Raw genomic sequence first — 27,529 nt, forward strand, 5'->3', positions numbered from 1 at the left:
CCTCGGTATCACGAACGAATCTTTAGCGTAAAATTGCGTTCCTGTTTATAACTTTGTTCGCTTCCTTTAGAAATCTGTGCAAAACGATCAAAGGGTCCCCTCCCCTCACCCAAAACTATGACACAGCCAGCGCTAAAAGGATTCTCCCCGTATGCCAAGGTACACGCACTGGGTACGGGCATGCACTCGCAACATCACAGATCATGCGCTCTGTGACGTCATCTCATCATTGCGCGGCTTGAGATGAAACGTGCAGTAAATACATCAAGCATCTGTAAGTGAACTTGATTGGGCGCTTTCGTGACTGCAGGAATTACTCTTTGGTTTTTTCGGTAAAGTCACGTAGAAATATTTTTTTTATATATATAATAGCATACGTTTCGATCGCAACACAAGCAATCATCATCGGGTAGAGGAAACACAACCGCAGATATATATACAGACCTTAAGTAGGGGGAATTAACACAGCTATATCAGGGGATACAGAGTCACAGCTTTCTGATTGCTGGATGAATAATGAACCCTACGCCCGGCGATATTTTACTCTCGATTTGAGCATTGCACGTTTTATATGTTTCCAACTCCGAAGTCATTTATTATTTCACAGGATTTGCTGTTTCCATGAATAAGCACTTTTGGTGTAGCCATGGTAAATCAGACTGCTCAGAGAAGCAGGCGATAGCGCCTCTCCATTCCAGATGAGAATAAACCGCCATCAGCAAACGTGTTGAAAGCTCCATTAAATACTATGAATCGCACGTTCTTATACACTACAGCGTAGCATTGAACGGTTGGGCAATGGTTCGTCTACCGTGCTATGAACCCGGTGATCTGAATTTGATGTGATCCTATCAGCCGGGGGGGAGGGGGAGCCACCATCTAGCAGTGGATTTATAAATGGCCTGGACATGTACATGGTCATTATTATAATGCATCAAGAACAGTGTAGACTATCCACAAGACAACCACTGTTGAATTGCCCAATAAGTGGTATTTCAAGTGATCCTGGATGGGTGATGGGCTGAGTTAAACCAAAATAAGGATTTTAACTCGCAGCCTTGCTGCATTGCCCTTGACAGAGTAAAATGTGTGTGTGACCATTGCGACAACTGTCATTCGTTTTGCTGGAGAAAAGTATTTTATTTAAATATATGAGAAGAATATAATTATCACTTACGGAAAATCAAATCTCCACGGATGTTTTTGTGATTTTTATATCCAGCGATTTGTTTGTAGAACGATGCTGCGTTACGTCAAAGCACTTCTATTTATTTATGTATTATATGAAACTTATGCATAAATTTAAAGCTATTTTAAGTACGGTATCTTCCGTGCAACTCTTTGTCAATCCACTGCTGGATGACGTCCTCTCTACGGGGGTTGGTGGAGGGAAGGGAGGGCCAGGTCTGACTCAGCACTCATTAATTGTATATCGATATTCTACATTACTATTACAATTATTATTTACAATATCGTATAACTATAATTTAGAGGTGGGTCGGTGGCTCAGGGACCAGACTACCGAGTTGAGAGATCCTGGATTCAAATCCGAGGCTTCAGTCACCTGTGAGTAAAGTGGATCCTCAAGTTTAGTGAGTTGATGGTCACGAACAACTGCCCAAAAATACACGCCATGTTAAATTTGGATTTTCAGTCAATTTGGTCAATTTCCACAATAACATGAGTCTGACTACGATGCGACACGCTTTGTTTTTCTGCAGGGCGTGTGTAAAAAAGGGTAACGTTTTTTTATCTTGTAATTTTATATTACAGGCCAATAAAATAGATCTCAGAAGCAATTCTGCGATATCTCCTGCTGGGGCCCATTCTCAAACACGCGGGAAGATACGCACTGCCCTAGGAGAGTTCTGAGGGGACACTTTGTCTCACGACACGACACCAATAGCAGAAACTGGTCAGATTGTACTGAGAAAATCCTTTCTGTAGAACGACAAAAAATCACCAGAAAGAGAAGTAGATTCGTTATGTATTCATTAAATGTGTTATGTTGTTAGCGTTACAGCCTATTACAATGCATCTATTATACATGAACAATTACTACATAAAGAGTCAAGATTTAAATAAAGTGCAATTATATTTTTTCTGGTCATCAGAATTCTTCATTGCTAACGTGTGACATTAACAACTCTATAACATCGTTCACAACGGCAGTAATAGGTTCCGACATGCTGCACCATCCAAGATTCCCAAGTGCAACATAATACGGGTTCCAGGCTGTCTTTACCAAAGATATAAGTGATATCGATGGAGTATAGTTTGGTAAAAGGATGCTATACCAATATCGTAACCCTCTAACGTGTGATTGTTTATCCTGTTTGGGGGTTGACTCAGCCCATCATTCCTCCGAGGTCAATACACTGAGTACCACTTTGTGTGGAAATCAACAGTGGTTGTGTAGTGTCTTGTAAAATCACTCAGTCGGACACGTTGTTACAGGTCACCTGCTCATACTTTATTATCCTATTCCTGCACCAGTTGTAGGCACTCCTGTCTCTGTCTATACGGTCACTTTTGTTAACGAACTTCCCCTATCTATCTTCTTGGTTCTTTCGGTAAAGTCACGTAAAAGGGAAATAATAAAACAATAAAAGAAAACATAAAATAAAATTCTCACGACGTTTCGGCCACAACACAAGCAGCCATCCTCAGGTGAAGAAACAGAACTGTCGGAAAGACAGCGCTCCAATGAACACTGCTAAGCTTGGCAGCGTATTTTAAGCTGGGTGGGAGGAGCAGAGCTCCTTGACAAAGCAGTTTACATATCAACAGAATAATTTAGCATTGAAGTAGCTATGTTAATGTGAGAGATTAGCAGGACGTTAAAGTCAGAAATTAGCATGTAACTGGGAGATTATCAGGAGGTTAATGTGAGGAATTAGCATGTAACTGGTCACGGAAGTAGCTATGTTAAAGTCATAGTTTTCATATCAACAGAGGCATTTAGTATATTGACGCTAAAGAACTGCAAATACCCAACTATCATACAATAAACCGATGTGAAAGAACTAAATATAAACTGCATCAATATAATCAACGTACTCAATATTTTCTCCACTAAGCTGAGCTACTAACAATAAGTAATTATACATTAAACTTCTATGTCGCAAAAATTATTACAATGTATTATAAACTGCCATAGACAGACCCCAACATTGAATTATACACTGCGTTACTATACACTACCCTATACCTTAGATTATAATCATATTAGACTTGTAATATTACACTATGTATTATTTTACCAACCCTACTGTATACCACACTGCTGTATATTCACTATACAATTACGATGCTATATATTACCAAATAAATTATATTAAACATTACACTGAAAGGTACTAAGAGATTAGTAGGATGTTAAGGTGAGAAATTAGCATGTAACTGGGAGATTATCATGATGTTAATGTGAGGAATTAGCATGTAACTTGTCACGGAAGTGGCTATGTTAAAATTTATTTTATGTTATATTTTTATTATTTTATTATTTCCCTTCTACGTGACTTTACCGAAAGAACCAAGAAGATGAATCTCTGCAGTCACGAAAGCTTTAACTCGAAATTCCCCAATCTACTTTACACCTTGCTAACTTGCCTACGGCAGCTCTTCCTCTCAGCAGCTCCACACTCACAGCTCCGCACCCAGAGCTTGCACACAGCTGCGATCACACAGAGGCTTGCACAGAGCTTCGCTCACACAGAGGCTTGCACACAGCGTTGCTCACACAGAGGCTCACACCCAGCAGCGCTCACACAGAGGCTTGCACACAGCAGCGCTCACACAGAGGCTCGCACACAGCAGCGCTCACACAGAGGCTCACACCCAGCAGCGCTCACACAGAGGCTTGCACACAGCAGCGCTCACACAGAGGCTCGCACACAGCAGCGCTCACACAGAGGCTCGCACACAGCAGCGCTCACACAGAGGCTCGCACCCAGCGGCGCTCACACAGAGGCTTGCACACAGCAGCGCTCACACAGAGGCTTGCACACAGCTGCGCTCACACAGAGGCTTGCACACAGCAGCGCTCACACAGAGGCTTGCACACAGCTGCGCTCACACAGAGGCTTGCACACAGCTGCGCTCACACAGCTTCACTCACACAGAGGCTTGCACAGAGCTTCGTTCCCACAGAGGCTCGCACACAGCTGCGCTCACACAGAGGCTCGCACAGAGCTTCGCTCACACAGAGGCTCGCACAGAGCTTCGCTCACACAGAGGCTCGCACAGAGCTTCGCTCACACAGAGGCTTGCACACAGCTGCGCTCACACAGAGGCGTGCACACAGCTTCGCTCACACAGAGGCTCGCACACAGCTTTGCTCACACAGAGGCTTGCACACAGATTCGCTCACACAGAGGCTTGCACACAGCGGCGCTCACACAGAGGCTTGCACACAGCGGCGCTCACACAGAGGCTTGTACACAGCGGCGCTCACACAGAGGCTTGCACACAGCGGCACTCACACAGAGGCTTGCACACAGCGGCGCTCACACAGAGGCTTGCACACAGCGGCGCTCACACAGAGGCTTGCACACAGCTGCGCTCACTCTGCGCCGCTGCCCTAGCCTACGTTCCCTCAGACTCACTCACTCGTCCAATCCGGGCGGGGGGATCAAGCATCACCCGCCCGGTGACTCGTGAGGGTTGAGGTCCGTCCCTGGCTTGAGCGGCAGCGACGAGATGTCTTCACCTTGGTCCCAGCAACCCGAACTCCCGCTCCGCTCTCACGCACCTCCTTATATCCTCCTCCAATTTATCCAGCTCCTCCCTTGTGTCTCTTTAAGGCCAAGCAGGCTGGCGCGTGTCAGGCCATCAATCACCCCTTATCGCACGTCTCCCTGGCAACACCTCCGGTGTCAGCGTGCAACCCCGGGCCGACCCCGTCTGCACCCGATTCTTCCCTTAAAGAGGTGGAGGTTTGCTTGTGCAACCTCACGTTGCACACGCGCACCTGCCTGCCCTCGGTTGCCCTCGGCCAACAGTGCGGACCGCCTATTTGACCACACTACAGTTTTACTATGGAAAGACTCTCCTGCAATAGGAATGTGTACATTCCTACACTGGCTCAGGACTGTAAACAGGAGAGGAATACTGCTTCCATGCTCACTTGAGCAGGAATTCACCGTGTCAAAGAAACCCCCTCAATGTATTCACTAATAATCTCACAATTTTGAGCTCTTACGTAGCAGTATCGTTTATGCATCTACATAAAACAACGCTGCGCAATCCGCAAACGCAGAGGCACATATCAATATGTTTCAGCCAATCAGTGATTGTTTATACGTGAAAATGCTTCATATAATTCCATAGCACATATAAGTAATTGCAGTCAAGTTGCATGACAGGGTTAAAACGCTTGAACTCTTTGCAAATACAGGGACTCCTCTACTTACGAACATAATACTTTTAGAGTTATGAAAAAACCTCTCCGTATGTCCAGTTGTAAGGCGTAAGTTCAACCGCCGTGCAACAGATGTCGGTGGCATCTACATCTGCAGAACATGAAGAACCAGTGACATCTACATCTACATATTATACAACTTTTAAACCATTCCTCGTGTTTAGTGTACATGCCGTACAACATTTTTGGAATCATCATGAGTAAAGTTGGACCTACGAACAGACCTCTGGAACCTACCTCGTTCTTAAGTAGAGGAGTTCCTGTAATAAATACCGCTTCATATAATTTGTTGTTTGCATTACTATACTGTTTTTTGGGGGGGGGGGAATTCAGAAAATTCACCGACGGTTGAATCTTACAGATGGATCCATTCATTTCGTTACCATCAGACCAACTGAGTCAGATCAATGAGGACCAATTTGTAGGGGACACAGACCCCCCCATCCCACCTGTTCCCACTGGTGGTCAGTAACGGTGCTTAAATCATCAGCTGTGCACGGCTCTTCTCCAGCAGACGACGCTGGATTGGATGAGTGTGGAGGCATCGTCTTGCTTCTCACCGCAAATGCGGTTCGTGTTCTGAACACGGTCGAGATGGCTTCATGCACTTCAGGTTGAGTGCTGGCAAGCACGCATCTCTTTCGTGAGTCCCCGAGGCAGCGGGGAGCGCGTCTCTGGTAACAGTGGTGCTACATTTCTCGGCAAATTATTAAAGAAGCTGTATAAATAAAAGTTGGGATTTCACCCCGCAAAGCCACACAACTGGGAACCGCGAACTTCACCACAAAACCCAGCCAAATCTCAGTCGTATCGATTGTAACCCAGTTTTTTAGCAGACGAGTTAAGGAGATTGGCACTGATTACAATTGAGAGAAAATAAATGGTCAGGAAAATCTAGTTACCTTATCTTTCAACTCTTTCTTATCCGCGGCATTTTCAGATTAGATATATAACACATTCCTGCGGAGGGAGCTGGTAGGAACGTTGGGTTGCTCGGTCAATGGCCAGGGTCAACGGCGGCGTGGTGTATTCCGCAAATATGCCCGACTGTGAGGGTGGGCACAAGCCGGCGTGGGTAGGTTAAACGTTGAGTTTTATAAGGGCACCACGGGTGACCAGCCCCTCCCCACCCAGCCCCACCCCTCCCATTTTTGGATGCACGACGGACGGACGGACACAATAATCCCCTGTGGGCTGGTGTAACCAGGAGGTTCCTACCAGTACATACAGATCCTTTCTTTATTAAATTGCCCCCCCCCCCTCCCTTTACTCTACACTCTTCACAGAATTAACCCCAGCCCCTCCCCACCCAGCCCCACCCCTCCCATTTTTGGATGCACGACGGACGGACGGACACAATAATCCCCTGTGGGCTGGTGTAACCAGGAGGTTCCTACCAGTACATACACATCCTTTCTTTATTAAATTGTCCCCCCCCCTCCATTTACTCTGCACTCTTCACAGAATTAACCCCCAGCCTTCTGCTATTTCTTCCCCAGCTCTAATCTGAATAAAAGTCCTTAAAAAGATTAACGGTTGATTGACAAGTATAGTGGGCTGCACAAATTAAACAAGTGGTGAATGAGTTCCGCTTGAAATGTTCTGTTTATCGTGGTGTTGTGATGAAGACATTTTACTTAAAAAGTCGTATTGGTTCTAATTTTGTGCCTTCGCGAGTTCAAATCCTGGTTCAAAGTTGACAGCCTATCAACCTTCTTTGGTCGATAAAATCAGTTGCACTTTGTGGGGAAGTAAAAGGTGGTTGTGCTATGGATAGACTCGCCTCCGTAATAGGAATGCGGAATTTCCACCCCTGACCAGGGATGCAAAAAGGAGAATGTCCACCACTGATTCAGGACCACAATGCTGATTTAAGTACGACATTACTTTGATTTTGTTGATGATAACTTTAAGTCTGAGCATGTATTATCACGCACTCTTACGAGGCCAGTTCGTCACAAATGCGGACTTTAATTAAATTTGATTGACGTCTGCAGCCCGGTAACCTAGTAGGTACTTTAAAAATACAGCATCCGCCATGCACTCATCCACTTAACCTTCAGACACAAACTTCCAGGCGTGACTCAGTAAAGGAGCCCGCTGTGGAGACTACCGGGGTCTGGGGTCCGTTCCGCTCCTCGTCTTGATCGACGACTCGGCTGCACTGCAGACTTGAGACCACGGCAAGAGAGTCCGCCGTGTGGGTGTGTCATCCCAGCAACCCTCTCGTCTTGGAGCCAGGAGTGGATCATCACAGACAATCACACGCAGCTGCCGTGAAAATATCCCTCCGCGAATGCTGAAGACTGCGGGGCGCTGGCAGCTGGGACACTCGCGGGGAAGAAGGGCTGTGAAGTCGTCCTTGGAACGTTTTATTTAATCTGTTCCAGAACCTGGGGAACACTTAATACGTTCCCTGGATGGTTGCTCAGCAACTTTCTACCGGCAGCCTTTCTATTTGAAGAAATCCCTGAAACCGGTATTGTCGGATTGTTGTACGATTGCGGTGTTTGTTATTGCTGTTATGAGGGTGATTTTGGTTTGCTATAATTGCTGGCGATTATTTTCACTCCCCCCCCCCGGAGAAGTAGCAAACTTGTTAAATTGTTTAATGGTAACAACTAAAAAAAAATGTGATTCAAAGTTAACGCTATTATTTTGCAGTATACTGGCAGTGATCCTTGTTATACGCCGCACACGGTCTTTGGGGACATCGTGTGTAACAGGGGCCCCACCATGAACTCAACCAGTGGTGCGAGTACCTAGTTGTGGTTTCGGTTATAGACCAAAAACCTCCAAAGCTCGTGTCGCAAAAGGACGCACCGTTACAAACACATTCAAAGCTCTGAACAAAAATTTTAACTCCCACTGCCATCTCCCTTGCCACCGTGCAGTCCAAGCCTACAACATCTGGTATTCCCAGACATTCTCCAACCCAAGTATGTACTAACCAGGCTTAACTATAATTTACGGTAATGTTGATAGGCTACAATAATAATTGACCAACATTTGAACTCGCACCCTTCTGATTTATGAGATTAGTACTGTCCCATAACAACACCACTTGGTTAATCGTATGCAGCATTTCACTTCCATGCCGATAATGCAATATTAAGGAATGCAAGGGTTGCATGTTGCTGTTCGCACTCTGTGCCATGTTTAGGATGCTTAGTCTGCCCTTTCCTGAAAAAAAACATTGTTAAAAAAAGTGCCAGTGCAGTAGCTTTGGCGTGTGCAGGCGGTGCTACTGCACCACAGGGCCTGTGGACGGGAGGGGCCCAGGTGCTGGACTATGAAGAACGGTGGGGGAAATTGGACAGTGGGGGGTCCCGGGGGTGGTGGGGGGGGGGGGAGCCCCGGGGGTGGTGGGGGGGGCCCGGACATTCATTCCTTTCACTCGTGCCCATACCACGATTCGCCACTGCAAAGTGCATATATAGGAATCCCTCCCCAACCGCCAAAATGCCTAATGTGGGATTTTGCAGGAACATAAACCCTGTGGTTGGTGAGGGATTGCTGTAGTTGCTTAAACTGCTGTAAGCGATTTGTAATCCCTGGGTTGATTCCTCATGGATTCGGAATAAGGTTTTATTGACACTGCCTGCTCTTTCACGCGAAGACGAATATCCTCTGCATAGCCTCATAAGCCGCCAGGGCAAGTGAGCACCTATTAGCGACCACCTATTAAGGCTGGAATAGTACACGAGAGGGTATTATGGCCACTATTAACTGAGAATCGCCTTTGTCTCTACAGTGCTGATGTTACACAATGTATTATTAAATATAGTAAGGCCGAGTCGACCTAAAGGAGTGAGACCCAGAACCAGTTCAGATATCACCTGCCAAAGATGTTAGCCATGACCAGGAATTTAACTGTCTCTTTCATACTGCAGTGCACCAACTACTGCACCACCACCACCGCACCCCATAACGGCATACAAAGACAAAGACCCTCGTTATAGCCGTATCGGACTATTAGGACACGTGCTTTTAGCGAGCACCAATGATAAAGGACAACGTGACACAAGTACTCCTTTCAATCTGAGTCGACCTAAGGGAGACCCAGAACCAGTTCAGATATTCGTCACTGACGTTGGCCATGAGGGCGGATTGAACTCGGGTCACCGGGTCTGGACAGCAGTGTTGCTTAGCATTAGGCCACTACTCCCCGCGCACTCATGCTCGCATGCACTGTCTCACTTTGAAAATATAAGAGCAGCAAGCTGTGGCATGGCCAAACCGCGCTGGAGAATACAAGCTGCATTCGAGAGTTACACGGAAGGCGCTCTAGCTTTTCCTATGACTCCCGAGCTCACTGAAGTAAACCAGTGAAGTGTGGCACTGGATTGGATGCTGCGCTCAATCGTGACAACGAGCGTCAAAGCTGCCGTCTAATTCGTCGCTCAGCTCAGACACAGCTCTGGAAATTATTCTGAAAAGGAGCGCTCGTATTTTAATTGCCACCACCCGCTGCTGTGAGGACAGAGGTGTCCAGCATTTCTTCTCGCATTGCCACTTTGAAAGTCAAATGGCCCATTTGCACAAAAGTGAGTACCGCCTATTCAGGGCAAACATTCATGACGGAGTCTGTAGTTGTATTAAAGCGGAGATTATCACGACATACCGCTTTATTCGACGCTGCAGATTAATGACGAAGCCAAACCAACAATACTGAGAGCAAAACAATGAGAAATTTACCGAGATAAATGACCACTATTGTTGAATACAGTCCTTTGTCAATCCACCGCTGGATGAATCACATTGCATCCATTGGTGAAAGGCAAGATGCCCATGGCCAGTCTATATATCACTCGCTGCTATCAGTCGCTGGGAATCGTGCAGATCACTGGGTTTGGATCACAGTGTGCCAACCACCGTTCCACGCAATCGTCGAATAACTTAGTGATTGGTGTGCTTGTCACTTGACCCCTATCCTCATTGTTTGCTTTTCCCATTTCTCTCTCCCCTCTGCCCCCGCCCCCCGTCCACCTTACTTGACTGCTCGCCCTCTTCCTTCTTCCATGTCCACAAATCACCCGATAATCACCGCAACACATCGAAGTCGAACAAAATACGTCTCTGCATGTTGGATACCGCACAACGGACAAGCCTCACGACGTGATCACGTAACGATGCGATGAGCTGATATCACAAAAAGCTCGCATCAATGATCATGCCGAGCAGGCGCAGGGGAAAGTGGGGAGGGGGGATTGATTCTTGGTGAATAACACAACGCACGGTATATGGGAGGGAGAGCAATCGATTGGCCGCTGAAGGAATTCCTGTTTCACATCACCGAATGCTCATGGATGTTGGACATCGACCCAGGGAATTCCCTCCCCCTGGAGGGGTAAATGCCATCATCACACAGAGTGCAGTGGGGCCAGCTGCATCACCTGCTTAAAATGCACCAGTGCGGCAAATGCAATTCTACAGCTTGTATCTGGATAATGCACGCTGCGTTGTTAATCCAAGCCGAGATTTCACGTGACAAACCCTTCAATTAGGAACTGTGCTATACCATCCACCCGACTACATCCCTGTGTTATAAAAACTGATCTGGCTTTCAATCAGACACCACTGGAAGCTGGAGCGTGATGCAGTGGCTATAATTTAGAGAACTCTGTTTCATGTGTTGTGGGTGCGATTACAGTTCAGCTCTGTAATGTTTACGTGTCCCACTCAATCCCCTACTCCCCAGTTTTATCCCGATTGTATAATCGGCATAATGCCATGATAGGAAGAACACATTCGGGATTTCCGCAGACCAGTGCAACTCTTCATGTTAGATAACAGCTCTAGGAAGCAAATATCAGAGAGCTATTTCAGATACCACAGAACTACCTCTGATACAACACAGTTATTTAATTTGAGCGCGGCTCTAACTCAAGAATCACTCCACTTTGTGAAACAAAACACAGAATATGACGAAGCAGGAGGGCCTTCAGTGCTACGCGCGTTGCAGGAAAGTTATTTCGGCAGAAAGATGAGATGCTTGCATACGTAAATAATGCCGATACATTTACAAATACGCATTTCGTATTCCACACGTGGCTGAATGGCATGCTGGCTTAGGAGACAGGATCACCATAAACATCATTATTATCATCATCATCGTCAGCCACGAACTAGCCGCTGCTCGGTGAAGGTGACTCCACACGATGCCCCGATGCCACGAGCTGATCGGAAGATGACGTCAAAAAACTACTGCTGAGTCACTTCCATAGATCCCTATGTTCACACTAGGGGCAAATCGTTAATGCACTATTAGTTGCATGTCAATCGACACAAATGTGTCATATTTTAGAGCTGAACCAAGCCTGATTACAGTTGTGGATTTGTGTGCAGTCATGTTGACCGGTTGAGACCATCAACTCACGACAATGATAACCTGCTTTGATCAATTTAAACCCAGATCATCAGCGGTGCTTGCTCAGTGCCATGACCCCTGAGGCAACCAGACACCTCGCCTGGAAATATGTATATGTTGAGAGTCACGCGAAACCATCGCATTATCTCAGTAGACAGCACATGCAGAGATGGTTTAAAACAGCTCTCACTATGGAAAAAGAAATCCACGAATGAATAACAAAAAAACATAACGAGTCACTTTTAATAAGCACGTATATGTAAATTCAAGGTGCGATGTATTTGTACAATGTGACACTCAGATTAATTGTACAGTGAGTCTCGGCAAGCAGTTACCATGATATATTTTATATTTCCCTGCTTACACGCTATATCCCCACCCTACTGTGTGTGTCGCGGCTCACGTCAACATTCCAAGAGTTTCCCGTGGTCAAGGCTAGCGAACGCTGTGCCATTTCACGCGAAAATCCTTCAATTTACCGCGGTGTAAATAAACTGAAAAAAGAAGGACTGTAAGAAGTGACAGCACGCGAACCAATTTTCCGTGAGCTTTGCGGTTATTGACGTGTGTTGCTCACATACCGTATCGCCATGTGATGTTACAACTTACAGCCACGTTAAGGCGAAACGGCTAACAAAAATCCACCCCCCCACGCATCTATACGGGCACCTGCTCCTCACGCTTGAATGTGTGAGGGAATTCTGTTCGGTCAGGAGTGCGTTGCCGCGAACGTACGCCGTTATACAACGTCGGGGATCAAAGCCAGAAAAAAGCTCGAGTGACAACGAAAACACAGCGCCTTTTCATGCGCCGCGCGCACCACGGAGCGCGCTCATGTTGGCGCTGCACGCATTGTGCCTCTTTATCTGCACGGCCCGCAGCCTGCGTAAGATACGGGGAGGGGAGGGGTGTTGAATCAAGCGTAAACACGCGGCGATCACGGTCACACACAAAAAAAAACACGCACACATAAAGCCGGTTCGTATTGATCTTTTGAAAAAAAAAATTTCGTTTGTTTTAGATTCTTGTCGCTGTAAGAATAATTTTTCGTAATTGTAAAATTCATTTTTTTAATGTAAGTCTATAAGGCACACATTATAAAAAATGTGTAACGTAGGCTGGCTTTCAGATTTTTCCTACATTGTTCCGAAGTAAAGATATTCACTCTATGAATTTAGATGTTGGTTCGTGCATATTTTACACCAGTCGAATCGTTACATTGCGAGGTCAAAAAAGATGGTGACGGCATAGGGAGGCATTCATCCAACAGTGTATAGATCATGGCTTATGATGATAATATTTAGAGATAATGAAAAAAAGTTGAGATCGATTTCCACTAAAACAAGCGTGGAGCCATTGCTTATATGTTCTATATATAGTCCTAAGCCAGTGGTGTAAACGCCACATTTTTATGGCTGGGGTGAGCCTATCCATAGGGCAACTAATGAGTCACGTGCTCTAACCTCTGCGGCATTTGGTTGGGTGTTTGTAAGCAAACAAAAACATGTGCAACAATGCACCGATTATAAGCCAGGTGACCTTAAGGCACCATGCAGGGAGGGCTGAAAGGTCTCACGCAAGCAAGAAAGGTGCTGCACAAAGACTGGGTTGTGGTTCCACACGGTTCCAATTTAGCCTCCTGCCTCCCGACAGCCCTGAATGACCTCAGAGGTTGCTATGGCATCAGGACCACAAAGACGCGCGTGGACAGACAAATATCCTCCGCATAGCCTGGAACAGACTTGGGGCAAGTGCTGTTCGTGAGCACCTATGAAGGCCAGCACGCGGTGGTGGGTGACCAGCACCATGCCCAGCCCCTTTTGTCTTCCCAGTGACGTTTACACATCGCACTGGGTACTCATTTGAGGCTGAGTCGACCTAGGCGACGCCCATGACGGGTTCAGATTATCGTCACTGGTGTTGGCCTTAAGCAGGAATCGAACTCGGGTCGTCGGGTTCGTAGTGCTGTTAGCGAGTACCTATTAAGGCGGGGATCGTGCACGAGGACATGTTGTGGCCAGCACCAGGCCCGGTCGCCATCGTCTCTCTCGTACCGATGTTTACACACACCGTGCGACGTACTCATTTAAGGCTGAGTCGACCTAGGAGAGGCCCAGGACTGGTTCAGATATTACTCACCACGGACGTTGGCTGTGGCTCATAGATGAACTGAGGTCGCTGGGTTCATTATGAAGTGCGCTAAGGGACCGTCCATAAATGACGTCACGCGATGTTGGCCGATTTTTGACCCCCCCCACCCCACCTCGTCACACGGCGTCACAAAAAGTCAGACCCCCCTCAAATATGACGTCACAAAGCTTTGCCCCCCCCCCCCAACCCATATTTCCATTTTGAAAATAAAACATGCTTCAAATCACTTTAAACTATTGTCATTGTAGTGCGTATTTAATGTGGCGCTGCACTCTGATGTTGTAGGAGAAAACACGTATTCAAAAGGAGGCGTTGGAAAGCTGAAATTTAGCATAAAATTCACTTGAAAATAAACAACGTCTAACTAAAACTGCAGATGTTCACAATATTATATTGAAATTATCTTATAATTATAATTTTTTAAAAGAAATTATAACTATATAAAAAAATACTTGAAACTTTATAGTAGAACGAAGCAAAATGTAGAGTACAATTATAACAATCACATATTCATTCCACAGAATGAAAAGCCCTGGTAGAATCATTAGAATAAAAATGTTTAACCGAGAATGTTGGAACAATTGCTGTTAGCGATCACCCCATTGAAGCTGGCACAATGTACATTGGAGGTGTGCCGGATGTTTATGGACAACATTTCGGTCGCATTTGGCATCCCTGTGCTGATGTTTTATATGCCGCCCCGGACACTTATTGAAGGCTGATTCAATCTAGGGGAGACCAAGAATCACTTCAGATATTAGCTGGAGCTGAGAATCAAACTCGGGTCACCAGGTTCAGAGCTCAGTGCGATGCCTTTAGTGTAATTCCTCGACAAACGCACACACGCGCACACAGATTTTAATGGACGATTTCTTCTTTCAAGTACTCAAAAGCGGATTGGAATACAAAGTACATTTCAATGTTTTAACTTAATTTAGAAATGAATTGTCATTTTCTTCATTATAATTCAACAATTTCATTATCAGCATCACCAAAAAATAAATATATTACAGCGCCTATGCCCATGACAAATTACTTTGTTTTTTTTATTGCGCAAGTCATTTTGTGCGTGCATAAAATTGGCAACCACTGTTTAGCGCTCATTTTGATTTGGTTACCAGTTATGAATTAAGCACAAATTTAACAACGCTACAAAATTGAGATGCCCAACTAAAACAATAAGGAAAAAATATAGAGAAAACAACATTTGATTTCAAAGCCGTCAACATGTATTTCTCCAATCGTAATATATTTATATATTTGAACATACCATGATAAATTTTGTAAATATTCAATCACCCACTGACAAGAAAGCAAGGGGGTCATTAGAAACCAGGGAGGTATCTGTAAATGGATCGCTTCGCAAAACCGACGATTGTGCTAGAGAATGGCCCGCATAACGAAATATAATAAAACTACTTCTGAGATCCTTTTAAGTGATCTCTTATGCACATTCAGACAAGATTTTATCCAAAAATTAAGCGAGGCAATAATCTTAATATAGCAGTTTTATTGTAAAGTCATTGGTGACAGGACTGAGACCAATAACTTTTCGGCACTTGAGAACCTGGTCAAATAGCTGGCGACTAAAACCAAAATTGTATCCCAGGATCCCATCGGTACCGACTCAGGTGCGCTGACCCTGATCCACCTGGCCACCTAAAATAATACATGTTAATAAGATGCGATGTGAAATTCAACATCCGAATCTCGCATACAAAACACGGACCCATGCATGCACGCTGCAAACATCGCATTCTGTTACAGAGGCAGCACAACGTAAAACGCGTATATTTTTTTCCTGAGCATGCACGGTTCCTTTTTCAAGCATGCACCCACCCCACAAATGCACACAACGCCCCTTGCCGTGGCAAAACGTAACACGGCTCCCCTGAGCAGCTTTTCCAAGGCTCTCGAGAGCTGCTCGCTTCCTCCCACAATCCCGGAGACCACCCCACCCGGCGGTTCCGTCTCTGCACAGGAAACTGCTTCAACACTGCGACCGGCTCTAAATCTGTCACGTACACGTTTTCTGAGCGCGCCATGGGAGCGAGATGGTACCTCCCTCGTCTTGGTATGCAGGCAAGAGAGATCCCGACCCTGACCCCTGTATGTTTGGAGTTTGCATATTCTCCCCGTGGTTGCGTGGATTTGTCCCCGGCTCCTCCGTTTTTCCCCCTCCACATTTGATAAGCCACTTCTTTCAGCTAATTTTTTGATATCCAGGTCGTTTATTTAAAAAAAAATGCTATATAGCTCACTGGGCCTTACCTAGTAAAATAAAAATGGTTTATTTTAACTATACAAGATCTGTCGCCCGTCCTGTGGGCCCACCATAAATAAAAGTCGTTCACTATTGGTGTTGGACTCTGCCAAGGGTGCGTCTTGTCTCCACTCCTGTTTGTGATCGTCATGGACATGACATCAAGGCGCAGCCGATGTATGGAGAGTAACCAGTACCGGGGCATGGAGGTGACGTCGCTGCTTTTTGCAAATGATGTTGTCCTCTTTGCCTCATCAGTCTGTAATCTCCACCATGCACTTGGACGGATTGATGCGGAGTGTGTAGCGGCTGCGATGAGGATCACTCACAAATCTGAGGTCATGGTTCACTCCTGGGAGACGGTGGATTGTTCTCTCCAGATGAGGGGGGATCAGCTGCCCTAAGTGGAGGAGTTTAAGTACCTTGGGGTCTTTTTCGCGAGTGATGGTAAGTGGAGCAGGAGGTGCGGCGTCCGCAGTGTAGCGGGCACTGTACCGTTCCGTGGTAGTGAAGCGGGAGCTGAGTTCTCGAACAAAGCTCTCGGTTTACAGGTCGATCTACATTCCCACCCTCACCTATGGTCATGAGCTTTTGCTAATTGCCGAAAGGATGAGATCGCAGGTACAAGGGGCCGAAATGAGGTTTCTCCGCAGGGTTGCCGGGCTCGATTTCCGTGATCGAGTGAGGAGCTTGGTAATCCGGGAGAGCCTCGGAGTTGAGCCGCTGCTCCTCCAGATCGAGAGGAGCCAGTTGAGGTGGTTCGGGCACCTGGTAAAGATGCCCCCCCCCCCCCGAGAGACTCCCCCTGGAACTCTACCGGGCATGTCCCACTGAGTGAAGACTCCGGGGTCAGCTCAGGATACGCTGGCGGGACTACGTCGCTCGGCTGGCCTGGGAATGCCTGGGAATTGCCCAAGAAGAGCTAGAGTCTGTCGCCAGGGAAAGGGAGGTCTCGACCGCCCTACTCAACATGCTGCCACCGTGACCTTCACCAGGACAAGCGGACTGAGAAACGAACGAATGAATGAACGATTTGTCGCCTGTGTGGAGGGGGGGGGGGGGGGCGGTCGTGGAAAGTAAGGACCACTACGCGGACGTGAAGTGGGGAGGAGGGCGGGAGTGCGAGGGTTTAGGGGGCAGGGTGCTCGCGCCGTGGCTGACAATTACTCGAGTCAAATTAGCTTATCAGGCAACGACAAAGTGGCAGGTCTCGTCACGACGGAGGCTGACGCAACCCACACGAGCGAGAGCGCCCAGTCATTATAAATCTCCCGGGCGGATGACAAAACATGCAGTGATACGTTACCATTATAAGATGATTATTAAATTACATGTATGTGATTTAGATGCTGTTTGAACAGCCAAATGGCGTTCCTTCCTAGTGATTTTTTTTTTTATTCTGGATCGTATGCTATCAATTATGGTAATGGTTGGCAGCACACTGGACTTGTAATCCAGGTCGCCAATTTGATTTCCGAGTGTGGCGGTTGACATGATGGTGCACGTTTCTTCACCCCCACCCCCCCACACCTCTGTCCACCCAGCAGTGTAAATTGGCCCACCACAATTCGTCGATCGTGGTGGGTTAAAGTGTGGGTACTCGCACCTTTTCCAGAACGTTTGGCCAACGTGGTACAACAGATCAGATTACCATCCACATCCTCCTCAATGTTCAAAGGTCATGACATCCTTGGACAAATTTACGACAGTTGTCACCAAGAATATCATTGCCAAGCATTTACTAAGAGGAACCAACGCAACTTGGTATGCTCATGAAAACGAGTGACAGTTACGTGAATCCAATGGAAAAATGACTTTTTTTAAAATGTGTGTTTGATGGAAAACGGGTGGTCTCCAGAGCACACAACCTCGGACAGGCATGTGACCTCTGCGTTGTGATTGGAATTTCCCATGCAGTTGCTCTCTAGTGGAGCAGCGGTCAAATTGTCCGAATTTGGATAACATAATGGGTTATTTTTTCCAGATATAAAACGGTGCAGCAAATAATTGCCAGTGGCGATTGCCGGCGACCATTGGCCAAAATTAGAATTGCCGTGGAGTTTTATGGTCTGAAGTATCGAGTTTGCGTGGAGGGCACATAATTGCATCAATGACATTCACAGGGCGTACTAGGCCTGCTGTCGCAAGACAAATTTAGACACCACAGATCCTACAGTGTGTTCGTGTCAGCGCTAAAATTACCAAAAGCTGTTAAACACTCCAACCCGTAAAGTAACATTCGTTCTGGGGAATAAAAAAATAAATACGCAAAATTCACGGAGACCGTTGTAAATAGGGGCAATGCTATAAAGGACAATGGATTATTTAATTGTAATTAATATGGCTGGACAATTTACGTATTATTCATTGGTACCAACACAGTATGGAAGTGGGTGCAAATACTCTAATAGGAATTACAGGGTCTAAATGTGGCTCGGGCAGCAGGTAACGTAGGACCGATTGCCAGTGTCATCGCGACACGGATAACTATGTTCAACGGTTAATTGATTAAAAGTGATTCTTACACTAATGATACCATGCATCAAATTGTACACATATTAATTGATTGTTTAATCTGCTAATACGTATATCTCGAGAATACTGTCACAAACCATACGGAACAAACAAGACAAGACGTGCCAAAGAGTACAAACAGGATGGAACAAGCAAGAGACATTACAAATCTAATTTAAAAGGTTCAACTATCACAAAAAACTTCGATTATTGAAGGTTTTTTTAGTATAATTATCAAAAGGAACTGTGGCCCCAAATCATGACAACCATTGAAATGCTGGAGTGACGGTGGAGCTTGGGGGGTAAATTGCTGCATACCTATTCATAAACTTTTAAATTCCTCATTCATCCGCCGGAGTGGTGAGGCAGTGGATAAACAAATGTTGTCTACGCGTTAAAAGTTGCGTTAAAAAATTATTCAGATTATGCAACTCTCCAAAAAGTAAGACGCACCCCAACGCTCTGTCCGGTGTCAATAAAGTTACACAAATATGGTCACGGCCACACACACATCTACCAGATTACCAGACGCACCCCACTTTTGCTTTAATATACAGGAGAAGAAATGTGTGTTATAATCGTGGCAATACTGTACACGCCGCTCGCAACATTGCGGATTGTATGCATTTATGCCAATATTTTCCTTTTCGTACAGAACCATTGCAATATGGCCCAATTGCCGGATCTTAAAATAGTGCCGTTCTCAACATCTGCCAAAGCTCTCCACGAATTTATCGTCCATACTTAACGAAATGTATTCGGGAATTTATAATTTAAAACAATGTAGTGTTTTTACAAGTAGATTTTTTACAAGATGGACTAGGACACTCTATATATGTATTGGTTCTTGGTTGCGCAATAAATCAGTCGAGCAACGTGTTCAGGATTGTGAAGAATTTCTTGGAAAGGATTTCACGTATTGTATTGAGTCGGGCTGGATAATTGATTCAGATGAATCCCATTGAGAAAGCTGGAAGCACCGCTTAGAAAAATGTAAAACTAAATGTCTCGATGAATACGTAGCCCCCCCTCCCCGCCCTCTCTATCAATGGGATATTTAGCCACTACATGTGTGGCGTGTGGACTACAATGGGAAAACGCATGCTATACTGCAAAGTCGCGTTAAATGCAACAACAACAACAACACGATCTTGATCACAACTTTAAGGTTACCCACAGTGTATCAAGCCGCATTATGGCAGTCACGTAGAAATGAAATTACGGCTCCCTGACCCACGCATCAAGTGGCAGCAACGCTGGGGGGTGGAGAACCCAGGATGTTTTTCACAAGTATCTCGATCCGTTAACGAACTCTGCACGGCGCAGATATCATTGCAAGAGCGACAGAGGTAGCAGGGGCGCTCATTTTTTTTGTTTGGGGGGGGAACACGGCCGAGGGCGACGATTCAACTTTACACGCGGCGCAGCGTGACGCGTCTCAGCAGCGCTGATGAGGCTGCTTCGACAAGGGCCGGCGCGTTTTCCAGGAGAAATTTACGGGGAATTGAGCTGACAGGTTCTGCACACACACACGCAAGCGCATAAGAGCCCCTGCTCTCGCTCTATCACGCACACACAAATACAGAGATACCCCGTGTAGCATTTTAACCGATTGTTCGCGCAAGTCCTCGGCTAAGTACGGTACTGCGCAAGAGGGGGGGGGGGGGGTGGCTAACACCACCCCAGGCCGCCTTTGTCTCTCCAATGTTGATTTTTACACTCCGTACCGGGTACTCATTTCGAGGCTGAGTGGACCTAGGGGAGGCCGAAGACCGGTCCAGATAATCGTCTCTGGTCGCCAGGTTCGAAGCGCAGCGCGCTAAGGGCTACACTACCGCTCCCCACACGCACACACGAGTACACGAGCCCGTGCACACTCACACACGTTCTCGCACGTGAGCCCGCCGTGCTTGGCTGCAGAGGCTCGTTTGCAACGGCGCCGTGCAAAATGCAAATAGCTGCATAACAAAGTAGAGTATAGAAGTGGGGGAAACAAACGAATAATTTGCATTGACCGTACATTACGCGTGACCTTGCTTGTGCGGGAAAGGTGTATTCATGTTTTTGTTTGCGAATAGAGAGCAAACCAAAATGTTCTCCTGTTTAAATGACAGCTGGCATTTCACGGCACACAGATTAATCAGCATCAGGCAAGTAAACCTCCCACGGATTGGCACGCCTTCACATTAAACGCTTAAAACACACGCACAAAGCCAATATGGTAATGAGGTTCGTGCAATTGTACAGTAAGCCTGTATTGTGGGAAATTGTTGTTGTTTGAGATGGTATTGCTTGAAGTGCCGCTGTCGTAATAAGGATTAGAGAACGCATTTGCGTAGGTTAAATCACACGCGAGATGTGATTTGCGACTAAAGGCATTCTGCTGACCGACGAACGACGGATGATCCAATGTGGTGTTGTTTGCAAAAACATATTCATCTGCATGGGTTTAATATATATTAAAAAAGTGCAAATTCAAAATTAATTTGCTCTGGGTGCTCGATGTGAAAGATGCACCTCTGGTGATTGCCAAAACGCAATGATACCAATGACTCTCTAATGCGAGCGGATGCCCGCCAAGCTCACTCAGTCTCATAACTCGTATTCATAAAACGCCGAGCAAGCCGTGGTAGTAAAAGTATTAACCAGGATTAGCTTGTCTGTCAAGTCTCAGTTCATCTCCGTTGAGCAAGTCTTAGGACTTGACAGACTTGGGCGCTTTCAGGGTGATTTGATTGTAGGCAGCGTCGAATCGCCTTCTATGTTCCCATGTTTACCAAGGACTCACAAGGCTCTAAATACACACAAACAGCAGCTCACATCGAGATAGGTGTACAATATATCAGCCATATTCAGCCCACTATTGACGTAGTGTAGATGACTAAAAGCGTTCTCATCCGAATGGACTTTCTCAAATAACATCACTGTCATGTGAAACAGAAGCTCAATAAATTAAAGAAACATATTTGCATATGCAAATAACTAAGTACAAAATACAGTTTGAATTTGTATATCACGTTTACGAGGATACTTTAAATTGCGAGCGAATACGAGGGATTATTCATCGTAGATTTTCCATGCCAGCCACACCAGGTGGAATGAGATGAGATAATTAAAGATTACACTTTCTACTGTTTACTTTAATTGGCTCCACTTGGCATATGTAGTGTGACGAACCTGTGTAGGTGTGTAGGAACATCCTACACAGAGAACACGTTGCTCCACAGCTACCAGAACACCCGTTCGATTCCCGATCATGCGCCTCGGTTATGGCATTGTCGTTCATCTCCGTTGAGCACCATAACCCAGTGAAGGAAATTCCACATTTCCATGGCGGGGGCGGGGGGGGGGCGACCAGTCTCTCCATGAGACGATCGCTGTTGAATCCCCACAAGGCGATGCCTTTTTTATTGAGTCGGGATAGATAATAGACTGAGTTGAATCCCAATGAGGAATTTAACTCACTATAACTTGGCGGAGCTACAGGGAATAACGCCGCTTCAAGCGTCAACAGACATCCGCCCTTTATGTGAATCGCACCCTGCAACTCTAAAATGAATACCATACAGTATGTATGAAACTGACGTGAATGTCTTCTCAAAATACACATTACTAATGAATAAGCACTGCATGAAAAATTCTCAAATACGTTATTCATTCTAATATTGCAGTATTGTTTGCAACTTTGCACCCACAGGTCCCACATTAAACATTACTTTCAGTGGGATCTCGCCTATGCGCATGTGTGTGTGTCTGGTACATAACCATTTGATTCAAGTATATTACAAATTCACCATCACCACCACGATTCAACACATTTTCCGTTCTCGTGATAACTATTCGATTTAAAAATATAATTGTCAGTAACTTTGACATACCAATGAACCGTACAGAAAATCTGAAATGATGCAATTTACGGGCACGATTTGATGCCTCTATCATGATATTTTTTTACGCCCATGATCTCAACAGAAAATTAAATGCACGTGTTGCCACGCCAAACGTTTGCATGGCCTCGGCTAAGCAACGATTCCCATCGAAGATAGCAGCAGCATCTGGTGCCACGCAGGCGGTCGCTGTCCTTGGTGCTGAATGAAGCACTAATCCACGCCTATAGCTTGCTCACTCGCCAAGCCCAGGGCAATTCGGTTGAATATCCATGCAGTGAAAGGGGCTTCTACCACCCCGCATGTGTTAATATATAGTACTACACATATATACGCACAAATGGGTGCAGTCTTCGTTTTTAAACCCGAGCTTAAAAATAAGAGTTCGGTAAGCGTTGCGTTAAGGTGCTGAGCTCACTTAAACTCCCTAATTACACGGGCATTAAACTTCATTAAAAAGTAATGTGTAATTCAAGACGCCATTCATTCCTGATTACTACCATCAGAAAAGGAAATTAATTGTTATTGTGCATAACAATCGGCTCATGCAGCAGCTGTTTTTCCCTCTCTTTGTTGTGAATGAGGTTTTATCTTTTACCGGCTGCTTCGGGAGATTATTGCAGAATCTGTCACAAAACGAAATTGCATTTCTGCACATAGATTGCGGGTCCGCCACAAGCCGCACATATCCAGTTAAAATTAATTACGCACAGACATCATCACAATTACACCCATGACACGATCAGGGAGAACGAAACCTGTCTCGTATAAAATTTTGATTTAAAGCTTTCGTGACTGCAGGGATTCATATTATTGGTTCTTTCGGTAAGTCTCGTGTTGTTATTTGAAAGACACACACTAAGGAAATTAACTCAATTTACCATTCACCTTTCCTCCCCGGCGACTGCATACGTTTGGCACGATTCTGGGCCACGATTTAATTCAATAACACAGCAGTTTATTTGTGTCTCCTTTTGAACCGTCCCGTTGGCTCTGTGTCGTTTGTGCATTCCTGTTCGTTCCATGATTATTAATAGTAACATCATGCCATCATTTGCATACTATGTGCAGAAATCAAAAACACGTGTTGCGATCCTTGAAATCAATCGATTAACATATTCTCAATTGGACCGCTACTATTATTAAGTCGGTGCATGCAGAAAAGGGTAGCACAGCATAGGCGTTGTTGTGGATTGCTTATCTCAGCGCTACGCACGCAGTTATGGTCACGGCGGGTAATACTCAAATTCACATACACACAATATTTCCCATTTATCCTTGTGCACCGTAGGCGCGAGTGCTGTTACCCACATTGCTGCTGTCCACATTCCATAACATTTATTCATTTAGGGTGAGTCTACCTAGGGAACAGGTTCAGATAACGCTGCTACTGTTGTTGGGCATGACCGGGAATCGAACCCAAGTGGCGGGAATCGTAACACAGTGATCAACCGAAGGTGACACGCACACAATACAAATATCTCCAACATAATATAGCCGTATATACTGCTGTGGAAAATGTTGTTAGCGATCAACTGTTAACATCAGCAGGGCTCACGAGCGGAGTGGTGCGGCCAACAGGACGCGAGGTATCTTTGGTTTCTCCAAGTGTATCACTCACGCCGCAACAGGTCATCATTTAAGGCCGATGCGATTTCGGAGCACACCAAAACAGGTTTAGTTACCAGTACCACCGCTATATTATGCATCAATCCTAGGCAGTACTCCAACCACTGTGACGAACGCACAATAGCGCACGCTGTGACACATGCTGGCACACGCATGCACACACGCACGCGAGCGTCTCCGGCGTGGCCCGGCAGAGAGGTGGGGTGGGGGGGCACGTTGCACAAGACTGTCGCGAAAACAAAACTTACGTGTCCCATCAAAGCGGGTGGCGATGGTATCCAGAAAGGTGTTCTGCGGAGCGAGCAGTCCCTTCATCACAGGCATTTTGCTCCGCTGTTACGGCTGCGTCCATCAAATAGTGGGGACCCGGTGTGGAGAGGTCCGGGCGCTGCGCTCACGGAGCCACGCCGCATGGCTCTGTTTCGCTCGGGGCCACCGCGCGGCCGTCGCTCCTACGGGCACGCGCGCGGGGCCCGCGGATCGCGCGCGCGGACTCCGTTGCGGACGGACATCGGGGCGCGCGCGCGCGCGCGGGCGGGCGTTCGCGTGCACGCGCGAGCGGCCAAAACGCGTCTGCAGCTGCAGTGGAATAGACCGCCCGTGTACAACTTCGCGGAACGCGCCCACTTGCAGGAGATGATATGGACAGTAAACAACGTTCCCGTTGGACTGTGTTCTCCGGTCTGTACTGTGGCACTGTGTTATCTTTGTTTGCTATTGTTGCTTTGTCGATGGTGGTAAGCGCGGTCTCGCGTTTTCGCCGTGGTGCGTGCATGAGGTGGGTTGGTTTGTCTGTGTGCTTGTCGGCCAGCTGCTGTACTCGTAGTAGTTTTCTCTCCCTCCCTTTCACCCGTTCTTACTCGCCTGCTCCTCCTTTATCTCTTCCCCTCGCCTCCCCACACCATTGGTGGTCGGACGGGTGGTATAGTTTCAAGCTCGTAGGAAGGGGGAGGGGGAAACGATTGGATGGGTGGAAGCAGAGGGGTATGGAGATGTCATCACCTCCACCTGCACATCCTCTACTCCCCCCACCGTCCAGGATTTACGCGATGCTCTTCAATTCGTCGGCAGTGATGCGAGGGTGCAAATTAGCGCAGGGACACCCCCCCCCCCCCGAATAGATGCAGAGAGAGAGAAAGCTCTAGCGATACGGCATTTCCATCACCGTAACGCGAATCCCCGTCGATAATCTATTCCCCCAGTGAAGATTCTGTACATCGGTGCAATTGAAATACGAGGGCAAAGAACTAACGAAACCGCACAAAACACGAATCTGAACGCGTTGCACGCGTGCGTAAATAGCCAGCAAGCTGCAAATTACCATCGCCATTATCCGCCATGGTCAGTGCCCTGTTGGAGGACAGGCTCTCCGACTAAAGTCGTCTCTCACGATCCTCTCGGACGCGTTTCATTTTGTGGCGTCTACTCAGTTGTGATTTTTGACCATCGGCCATCGTCCCTTCTTGCGACATGTGTTGCTCAAGCCCGCACACCGAATTAGTTTCATCTAACATTGCTGCTTCGGTCCCCTCACCAGTCTTATATTGGCACACCACAATCGATCGACAACAGGTCGCGTGTGGTGGGGTCAAGCGTGGGTACTCCCACCTCTTCCGAGACGTCTCGCCAGCGTGGTGCAATAGGCCGGAATAACTTCCAGAGGGTTCTTTAGAACCCCCTCGAGTGGCGGTCCTTCCGACGGCAGTGGCGGCGTGAGAATGAAATTGCAGGGCGGCGCCCTTACCTCCTCTTGTATTGACTGTGAGGCAAATAGAGACGAGGAGGCTTTTCTGGAAACAAAGGCAGCGGTGAAAGTCACCACGCCAGTTCTCAGCGCCGTTTACGTTTCAATTGCCAGCGGCAGCGCGTGTCCACCAAAAGCGTCGAACGCGGGCGCTTTTGCGCGATTCTGGAAATAAATACACGTAACGATCATTATGAAAATGTATCGAGCGTGGATGGCGGGTTGAAGTCGGCTCGCGTGCGGGTGCGAGATGGATTATTGTATCTGCATGTGGGATGGCGACGGAACGGAGGAGGGCCCTTCATCTAGCAGCGGACTGGTCATGGCTGATGTTGATAACGATGGCATTTCAGTACCATAAGTGGTCTAGGTGCTGTTGATGGAACGCGTGTAATTATAACCAGGAAGGGGGCAACAATTTACCCACACACTCCATATTCAACGCATTATCCCTAATAATCATTTTTTTGTTACAGTGCGCGAATTTAGCAGACTAACTTCATGATAATTCCACTGGTGGATGAAGGATTCGACAAACAGTCGCCGTCTGTCAAGGTACTGCGATGTCACAACAATCCACGTCGTTTCATGGCTTAACCTCTGTGGTGGCTGGCGTGCACTCAGGCAAGTTCACTGCCTTGATTGGCTGCCAGTCCGTCGTTAGTCTCGACCCTTCTTTCTCGCGGCGTGCCCTGACAAAGCCCACTTACTTTTCTTGATATATCGTCACACCCGCCCCCCCCCCCCATAATGAACAACACATTCAGACGAGATATACACCACACTAAAATTCAATAATAACAGCTAAAATGAATAATTGATTTAAAACAACTAAATTTGAACCGGTCGCACGTCTGGTGTGTTTGACACGCGGTCCTGTGTGTAATTGATACCGCGTTAAATACACAGGGGGATGGGGGGGGGGCTGATATCTGCTGAAATTTTATTATTTATTTTATAAGCCGGCCGAGCAATGTAACAATGCGAGGGCTTCCCCGCCGCGCGCACACCTGGCGAGCGAACAATCAGGAGGTAATTTAAGACGCCGTACGAACCCCTCGTGTTCTTCACCTCCCTGAGTCAACTGGACAACACCTGGCGTGGGGGCCGTGAACGCCCCACGCGTTACATCATCTCGCCTCGCCGTGCGTGACTTGGGTGCGCGCGAGTGCACGCGTGCGTGCGTGTTTGTATTTGTGTACGAGACCATGCCAAAGACCCCCACCCCCTCCTACTCTTTGGTTTTATTCGGTAAAGTCACGTAGATAAAATAAAACAAAATAAAATAATTAAATCACGACGTTAATTGTTTTCTTTTATTTTGTTTTATTTTATCTACGTGACTTTACCGAATAAAACCAAAGAGTATGAATCCTTGCAGTCACGAACGCTTCAAATCTAGAATGAATAAGCCCACCCCCTCCTTGTCCTGTAGCCATACACACTGTAGGAGCAAGGGCGTGGACGCCCGGCCGCCTTTGTTTCCTCAATACTGATGCAGGTGCTCGCTTCAGAATCTTTATTGAGACTGGAGGAATCCGATGAGCTA

The 27,529-nt window shown here is 46.6% G+C and overlaps 1 protein-coding gene across 6 annotated transcripts in view; it reads right to left on the reverse strand.

Moving 5' to 3' along the window:
- LOC116947137 (voltage-gated delayed rectifier potassium channel KCNH8-like) overlaps positions 1-27,529 on the reverse strand; it is a 186,658-nt gene that overhangs the window by 143,621 nt on the left and 15,508 nt on the right. The window contains exon 1 of one of the 6 annotated variants that reach the window (XM_032962573.2): positions 24,485-26,647. The exons of 4 other annotated variants lie outside the window; for them this stretch is intronic. In XM_032962573.2, the coding sequence (XP_032818464.1) occupies positions 24,485-24,560 (76 nt within the window). In that variant the 5' untranslated portion in view covers positions 24,561-26,647. Of the gene's footprint in view, positions 1-24,484; positions 26,648-27,529 lie in introns of those variants that run through there. One more of the 6 variants, XM_032962581.2, reaches the window with a different exon arrangement.

This window comes from Petromyzon marinus, chromosome 2 (assembly GCF_048934315.1).
Source record: "Petromyzon marinus isolate PM22_M1 ecotype Great Lakes invasive population chromosome 2, UKy_Petmar_22M1.pri1.0, whole genome shotgun sequence".
Taxonomy (NCBI): domain Eukaryota; kingdom Metazoa; phylum Chordata; class Hyperoartia; order Petromyzontiformes; family Petromyzontidae; genus Petromyzon; species Petromyzon marinus.